General features: G+C 57.7%; 1 protein-coding gene across 1 annotated transcript in view; it reads right to left on the bottom strand.

Moving 5' to 3' along the window:
- Positions 1-586: 586 nt before the first annotated feature.
- TNS4 (tensin 4) overlaps positions 587-7,935 on the bottom strand; it is an 11,308-nt gene continuing 3,959 nt past the window's right edge. The window contains exons 2-12 of the mRNA XM_009645498.1: positions 7,137-7,563; positions 6,495-6,925; positions 5,549-5,635; positions 4,891-5,010; positions 4,517-4,609; positions 4,078-4,155; positions 3,523-3,594; positions 2,142-2,310; positions 1,559-1,627; positions 1,284-1,310; positions 587-716 (exon numbers count right to left, since the gene is read on the bottom strand). Of these exons, the coding sequence (XP_009643793.1) occupies positions 587-716; positions 1,284-1,310; positions 1,559-1,627; positions 2,142-2,310; positions 3,523-3,594; positions 4,078-4,155; positions 4,517-4,609; positions 4,891-5,010; positions 5,549-5,635; positions 6,495-6,925; positions 7,137-7,563 (1,703 nt within the window). The remainder of the gene's footprint in view (positions 717-1,283; positions 1,311-1,558; positions 1,628-2,141; positions 2,311-3,522; positions 3,595-4,077; positions 4,156-4,516; positions 4,610-4,890; positions 5,011-5,548; positions 5,636-6,494; positions 6,926-7,136; positions 7,564-7,935) is intronic.

The following is a 7,935-nucleotide window of genomic DNA, read 5'->3' as shown; positions in this document are numbered from 1 at the left end:
TTTTATACGCTTTGATTTGCAGATCTGCCTCCTGATGCTGGGCTATCGTCAGGGAGGTGAAGTCCCCCCCTGCTTGCACCAGACCTCCCCTCGTGCAGCATTGGCGAGGGCGTTAGGGCCGAGTCCCCAAAGGTGGGAGCTCAGCTCCACTGGACGCCCCTCAGCTTGGACACCCTGAGTTCAGTGTCCCTCACTGCTGGTAGAAATCTCAGCCTGAGCATTTGGGTGACAAGCGAATGGTGCGTGCCAGGCGAGGGAGGCAGAGGTTCCGTACGGCACACGCAGCTTCCGTCCCGCAGCTCCGCTCCCAGCCCCGCACAGCTCCCCCTTGGGCAGTCATCCCATGCTGGCCGCCGTGGTGAGCGATGCCCCACGATGCCCCATGGGGAGTCTTGGAGGAACATCTCATCCCACCAAAGCATAAAATCTTTAACGGAGGTTCTTGACATGACGGTACGTAACAAAAACCAAATATAAATATGAGCTGTTGCCAAAATGCAACCCAGAAGCAGGAAGGGGCGAGCAGCAGAAGCTCGGCAGCATGTGGGGAGCTGCCAGCCCTGAGCTGTCCCGGGGTTTCTGTCCTCTAGGGGCTCGGCAGGAGCTTGCATAGCAGGTCGATGACAAGCGACACGGGCTGCACAGTGTCGTACTCTGCGAACAGGTGACAGAGGTTCTCCGAATCTGTCTGGCTTTTGGCCACAAACCCAAAGATCCTTTGAAAAAGGAGAGAGAGTTTGCATCTGGGAATCCAAAGGAATACACTTAAACTAGCCCCGGCCACAAAGCAAAATTCTGGTTCCAGCAATTCCACCTTGGCCTGCTCCCCAATCACGTTTACTTGGAAGCAAAACAGCTGGGAGAAGTGTTTCTGGCAAGGCTTCCACAGCTGTGAAAAGTTTCTCGAATGCAAGGTAGAGCCAGATATAAACTCGCTTCCTGAGCCCAGCACAAGCAAGTTGCTGGGATGGCTGATGGGCTTGGACAGGGGCTTACTACAGGAGGGGGTGCAGAGAACTGGGCTTAGCCAAGCCTTTCATCAACACCTACAGAGCAAAACTCCCTCCAAAGCTTCACCCGTCTGTCCCGCATCTCACTGTGCCACCACGTTAACTTCTACTGCATCCCCTCTTCGTTTCTAAGCTTTGATCCTTTGCTGGTCTGCAAAGCTTTGCAATGCACCCGCCGGAGAGGCGAGGCTGGGCCAAAGCAGCGTCTTCCCCCCCCTCCCCCAGTTACCACCAGCACGCCTCGGCTGCAGAAGGTCCCCGTGCAGGTCTTACCTCGAGGACTTGCAGTACTTCTGCCACCTGAGGGAAGATCAGAATGGGGTTTGCTCAGAAGAGTGATATTTAACTCATGCCATCAGCTGCAAAGTCAGGGTTTACATTTAGCTAAACCCAACACATTAAGCCTGGGGCAGGGGCTGCACAGCCCTTGGTTGGGATCTGGGATTTTAAGCAGTGGAACCAGGCTGGGAACCACGGGGAAGCAAGCACCGTGCAGCGGCGCCGACCAGCACCCATGCCCTCATCCCACAGAGCAGCTGATAACTCACTTTCTGTTCTCAGGATCCATCCCACAAAACCTGACGGCAGCCAAGGGGTAGTGTCGCCTGAAAAACACCCTGTCGGGGGGAAGAGGAGAGCGTGGCGTTAGAGGAGGGAAGTGCCCAGACAGAGCTGGTGGGAGACACAGGCATTTGCAAATCCAAGCCCTTCTCAAGCTGTTGTGGCTGCTGGAAATGGGGATAAGGGGGCCGGGGGGTGTGGGACCCCGCTCCCCGGGGCCGGCCGCTGAGCTGGCAGCTGGCAAAGCGCAGGCAGCTCTTGGGTTCAGCCGGCTCCTGCCTCCTGCTCTTGAGATGCTGCTGCCACCTTCCCATAAAGCAGCATCGTGCCCTGTGCTGCAGAAGGGATCAAGTCCACCCCTGGATTGCAGCATGGATTTGTCCCAGCAGACCAATTTTTCTTGACGTGCTGCAGACCAGCACCTTGGCAGGCTGAGAGGCGAGAAGAGAGCGGCCACGGGCGAGCTGCGTTTCCATGACCATTTAGCTCTTCCCTGCAGCTCACCACTGAGCCCTTGGCCTCGGCAGCCACCCAGCGGCCCCGTCCCAACCCTCCCCAGGTGGCTCTTACTTCCTCTGGATGTCCGTCAGCGTGATGCCCTGCTCCGTCACTCTGAAGTGCACAAGGATGGGTGTGGGCAGCGTCTCCAGCTCAAAGGTGGAGGCGGTGGCTTTCTGGATGGCCGGGGCTCCCGTCAGCGTCTCCATGTTCACTGAGTTGAGGTACAAGACGTTGCACACTGCAAGGAGAGCACAGAGCCCAGCTCAGCACGGGGCCAGCATCATGCCGGCGCCTCGTTGTGCTGAGCACATGCAGTGCTGAGCGCAGCGGTGCCAGGTCCAGGGCCGGGTCCCGGGTCTCATCCTGCAGAACTGGGCACGTGTACATGGGTCAGATTTCTTTTGATGAAAATGAAAAGTTTGGTGACTCAGAAATTCTTCACAAATTTAGTTTGGTTTATTTTAATGCTTCGCACTAATTGTTTTAAAAGTTAAAGTATTTAATTTCCGTTTTCTAAATGTCAGATTTGGATATTTTTTTTTCTTCTGTTTATTACATATTTCCTTTAATGAAAAGCAGAAATACCCCAAGCCAGCGAACGGCTGAAGGCCATCCTAAAACATGACATTTCAGGCTGATTGAGCTGTTTAAAGGCCTGTTCTGGGTCAAACTAAACTTTGCTGCCTGCCAACTTATTTTTTCAGAATTTCCAGCAAAACAAAGCGGTTCCTGACCCCCCTGACTGCACCGTGACCCGTCCACGCAGGCCCCTGGCCAGTGCTCTCTGCTCTCACCTGGAGCCCACCCACCGCTGCACCCAGGCTGGGGGCAGAGGGGAAGCAGAGACCCTTCCCCATCCCACTGTGTGGTTCCCATGCATCTCCCACAAGGTCCCTCAGCAATTTAACCAGCCCCCGACTGCCCCATCCCCCTCCTAGAAACTCTGATGCTCAATGCCCATCAGTTTGATAGCCTGGTTGAGGCCAATCAGGAGGGAGGCTTAAAAATCAGGGGCTATTTAAAATTTGGGGAATCTTGGGTCTTTTATCAGCTTTGGGACCTCAAGAACTGTCTTTTCAAACTTTACTTCACTATTGTGAGGACCAAAAGTCTCCTTTCTTTAAAGATCTCAGGTTCCCTTGCAGGCCCATGATCTGAGGACATGAAGAGAACCCGCATGTGTCTCCAACCTGGTGACAAAGCCCGGCAGGGGACAATGCACTGGCACCCACAGATGCGCTGGGGTGACCCGTTGCTCTGCACAGGGCCAAAGACAGCGCTGGCTTTTTGGGTTCTGCTGTGCACGGTGCCAGAATGGATGAAACAAAAGAAATAGAGCCCTGTGGTTGATAGGTAAGGACTAAAGCCCAAAGCACGGGTGCATGCCCAGAGCTCTAGCTGTCGGAAATTCAACCGTCCCCTGGTGACAGCAGCCAGCTCCTTTCCTCACCAGCAGTTTTCTTCATCAGGGACAGTGCGGATTCTGGAGCGCAGTCAGGGCTATCTTCTCCACCAGCAAGATCTGCACAAATGACAAACAGGAGCACTGACGTCCACGGCTCAGGATGCTCTGGGCCACCACTTTGCACTGGGGGAAATTCCTTCCCTCACAAGAGGCCCAAAGGCCCAGGACCGCTTAAACTGCAGGGGTTTAGAGCACTAATTAATTTGTCCTCCATCTCCCTCTCCTGGCTCCATTCATCTCCGACCTCCCTACTCCTTTCCTTGCCCGATCTCAGTGGTCCCCTGCTCTCTGCTGCTTTGCTGGTCACCTTCCATCCCCAGCAGAAGTCACCACCATCTCATACTCCAGTCAGCTCTTGCAGGTCCCTGCTCCACCTACAGCCAGGTCCCTGCTCCACCTACAGCCAGGGCAATCAGCCCCATTGCAGGGCTACCCAGGCGGTTCGGCCGTTCAGCCCCCTCCCCACTGCAGGACCGTGCCCAGCTCCCCAGATGGGCAGGAGGGACCGCTTGGAGCATCTCTCCTGCCCCCAACACCTACCTCGGGTGGGGATGCTCAGCTTGCAGGGCAGTGCCATTGAGGTGATGGCGTGCTGATACACGAAGGCCGAGAGGCTCCCTGCAACACAGAATTGTGAGTCAGGGGGGAAGCTGGTGCCTGAAACCTCGACCCACGCACCTCTGGCCCCTCAACAGTGTCCCAGGGACCTCAGAAGGAGGGAGGGGGGGCTAAGCTGGACTATTTGGGGCCTCACAGTGACAAAAGTGGGTTTTCCAACCTCCACCCCATGTTCTTGTTTTGGAGAGTGCTATCACAGCCTTGCTGGCAGAGAAGCATGGGCAAGAGCCAGGGGCTGGAGGGCCCCCACGCCAACAGCAGGGCTCTGGAGCAGCCCCGCTCCTGGCCGGTGCTTCGAGGGGCTTTTGGAAAGAGGTCCTGGGGCTGCCAGGGCTGCTGAGGGTGATGGCGCCGTCCTTACCGAAATATAGCTCCTCGCTGGCTCCTTTCAAGTACACCCCTTTGGCAGACGACTCGATGAGGAAGTGCCGGATGAGGTCACTGCTCTCATCGCCTGCGAGCGGGATCGAAGGCGGCGTCAGCACCAGCACAACCACCGCTGTTTCGCCCCTGCCCTCCCCTGCCCACCCCGGCACCCAGGGCATCCACCGGAGCTTCTGCTCTGCCCGGCGAGCGCGGTGCCAGCCCCCCATGCATGGGGATGGGCACGCACAGACCCCACTGCCAGCGTCACTCGCACAACCAGAGTCCTGCAGCTTCTCAGCTTGCTTTAGTTTGACTGGTTTCAATTAAATCCCTGAAGCAAACCCCACCTTTCCGAGCGAGTCCCTGTACCTGTTTGGCTGCCGGATGGAGAGGAGGGAACTTTCATCGCCAGTCCGAAAGACCCCCGGTATGACGTGCTGTCCCGCACAACGAACGTGCCTGGTTCCTTGTCCTTCAGCAGCTGGATTGCTGTCAAAGCACAGGCAGAGGCTCAGCCAAGCAAAACAGGTGGAACCTCCCCGCGTTGCGTTTTGCATCCGGCCGATGCTCTCGCAGGGAGTTGTTCCTTGCCAGCGGTGAGAAATCATCGGGAGCGTTTGCTGAGGACGTGCACGTCCCTCGTGTGGGTACCGACTGCAGAGCCCCTGCGGACTGAGGGGCCCCCGCTCGGTCCCATGGGTCCCTGTGGTCCCCAGGACACAGTCAGCCCCTGCCCAGGCCATGCTGAGTCCGGCACAGTCCGAGGCAGGAGAAGCTTTTCTGGACCTGAGAGGGGGACAGCGGGGCCATGGCACAGCCCGTGTTTCTGAGCCTTCCCCCTAGACCTGTGAGCGGGTCTCTCCATGCCCATCAACCCCCTGCATACTTTGAATTGCCATCACCGAGACCCCCCAGGACCTCAGCACGGGCAAGAGCAGGACTGCGGGGCTGCGGGGAGGCCAACTCCAGACCCGCAGAGAGCAAGGCTGAGGTGGGGTTATCCCAGCAGAGACACTTCTTGCCTTACCTTGGTCCCTGGTTATGCTTGGCTTGAACCAGTATTTCGATGTGTCCATCACAAACTTCATGGTCGGCTGCCCAGCCCTGGGGGGACCTGCAAGACACCTTATGTCGTCGAGGCTGGAGACCTGAAAGACCTTCACTGAGCAGGACAGAGCCCTCGCAAAGGTATTTCTCTTTCAGGCTGGCCAGAGTTGAAGTGGTTTTTCAGTCCTTTTGAGCAGAGCTTCCTCCCTACTCCTCGGAATAATTCATTCTCCACGTAATTATCTCTCTTGGCAGGCTGCGATGAAGCGCCGAAAGGCAGCATGTGGAATCCCCCAGCAGTGCCAGTCTGCCCAACCCTGCACAAGTCCACTGGACCATAGGGATTTACACCAGCCGAGGATCTGACCCGCAAAGCCCTCCTGCTATTCCCGTAAGAATCCCAATTAAAACCCTCTGGCCCGAGAGCTGCCTCTGCTAATCTCCTCCAGAGAACAATAACCCCACTGTCTGCCCTTGAATGAGGGACCTTAGAAACTCTGGTATCTTTAGATGTCCTCCAGAGCAAACCGGAACCCTGACCCCTCCTCCCCACCCATTCTAGGCCTACAAATAAGTATGAAATGACAGAATTATGGTTCTCGTTCTCAGGTGCTATGAATACGAGTATCTGCATTTCCTTGAGGAGACCAGAGCATTTCTGCCTGCTGAGCACATCCCCCAGGACCCTGGTGGGCAAAACACCATGGCTAACGCAGGGTCATCAGCAAAGAGCTGGAGGCCACCGCAGAGCCCTGCAACCCTGTGGAGATACATCGAGGATCCAGCAAGGACCTGCTGTCCTTCATGCCTATAACTCACAGATAAACCAGAGTAGAAACCGGTGTTTGCTCCCCCTTTCCTGGCAGCCGTTGGGCTCTGCAGCTCCTTCCCCCCCGGATCTGCTCTGTGGCAGGGCGGTGACTTACTGTCCGAGGCGCAGGAGAGCACCGGTGCCGACAGCGCGTTGTTCAGGCTACCGAGCCTCAAGTCTGGGCTGCAGCTGGGAGAGGAGCTCTGCTTGAGAGAGGCTGCGGGGGCTTTGGCCAGCCTGGGAGATGCATCTCCTTGTTCCAGGCACCCGTTCACCAGCAGGACTGGGATGTCAGCTGTGGAGTTGAGGATGGAGGGGGGGCAGCTGCTGGCCTGTCCCTTCTGGGACGGGGAGGTGTTGGGTACGGTGGAGCAGGCTGCCCTGGGCTGGTGGGGACTCAGGCCAAAAGCTTCTCCAGAGTGAGATCTGATGCTGGGGGAAGGTGGGCAGGAGCTGCCCAGGGAGCTGGCAGGGGACGGGCAGTCAGCGGAGCGGCAGGCGGTGGGCTGAGCATCCGGGTCGTCGTTGTGGAGTGAGTGGGTGCTGCTGCGAGAGGGAGGCAGAGAGCAGAAGGGGATCAGCGGGGTTGTTTAGCCGGGATGGGGTGCACAGCCCACCCCAGAGACCATGCCAGCCCTGCAGGGCATTGACTCCCAGCCTGAGGAAAGAGGTCATGGACAACGGGATTGGGGTAACCGCCCTGCGCCCCTTCCATCCCCATCCTCAGCCTGAGACTGGGACGCAAGGCAGCATTTACCTTCCGAGGATGTAACTGGTGTCCGAGCCGGGGCTCGTGGAGAGCTGGGAGACCCAGCTGCTCCTCTGCTGGGCCCTCACCACGTGCACAGGCTTCAGCAAGTTGTCGAGAGCCCTGGGGCCGTAGGAGATGCTGTCCATCTGGCCAGCCGCACACTCCCAGGGGACAGCGATGCACTTGGAGGCTTTGCTGCAGGTCGGGGAGGCAGCACAGCTCGGGGTGGCCGACCGAGGGCTCGTGGGTCCAGGTGGGCTCGAGAAAACCACGCTGCCGCCGGTGCTGTAGTTGCCTCTGAGTCCCCCTTTTTGGGGCAGGAAGCCGTTGCCCTGGGGGGACCTCGAGAACATCAAGCCCGAAGGGCTGGGGGAGCCCTGCAGCAGCTCGGGACATGCGGCTCTGCCTGGTGTCATCTCTATGTATTTAATGTCTGGAGGAGGAAAGGGGAGGTCGTTATCAATTCAGTGTTCGAGTCAGGTTCATTAGCTAAGCTCTGTGCAGGACATGCGTTTCTGTTCTTCTTGCTGTTAATTTTGGCTCTAGTTTGCACACCCTGAAGGGCTGCTGGGCCCAGGGGATAACCCCCGGGCTCTGCAGGGAGACCCCACAGCCCGACACTCGTCTTCATTAAGACCCTATGAGGGCTGATTTCTTCACGGACACCAAGTCACGGCAACCCACCGAAGTGCGGGTGGACTCCCAGGCGAGAGGGGTTACATGTGGTCGTGTCTGACTGCACAGACCCCCCTCACCAGCCTTGCACAGCCGGGGCTTGCCGAGACCTGCAGCGAGAGGCGGGTGT

This window comes from Egretta garzetta, unplaced genomic scaffold (genome assembly GCF_000687185.1).
Source record: "Egretta garzetta isolate BGI_Z169 unplaced genomic scaffold, ASM68718v1 scaffold618, whole genome shotgun sequence".
In the NCBI taxonomy this organism is placed as follows: domain Eukaryota; kingdom Metazoa; phylum Chordata; class Aves; order Pelecaniformes; family Ardeidae; genus Egretta; species Egretta garzetta.
Note: the sequence above shows the minus strand (reverse complement) of the source record. Positions and strands in the feature narration are given on the sequence as shown.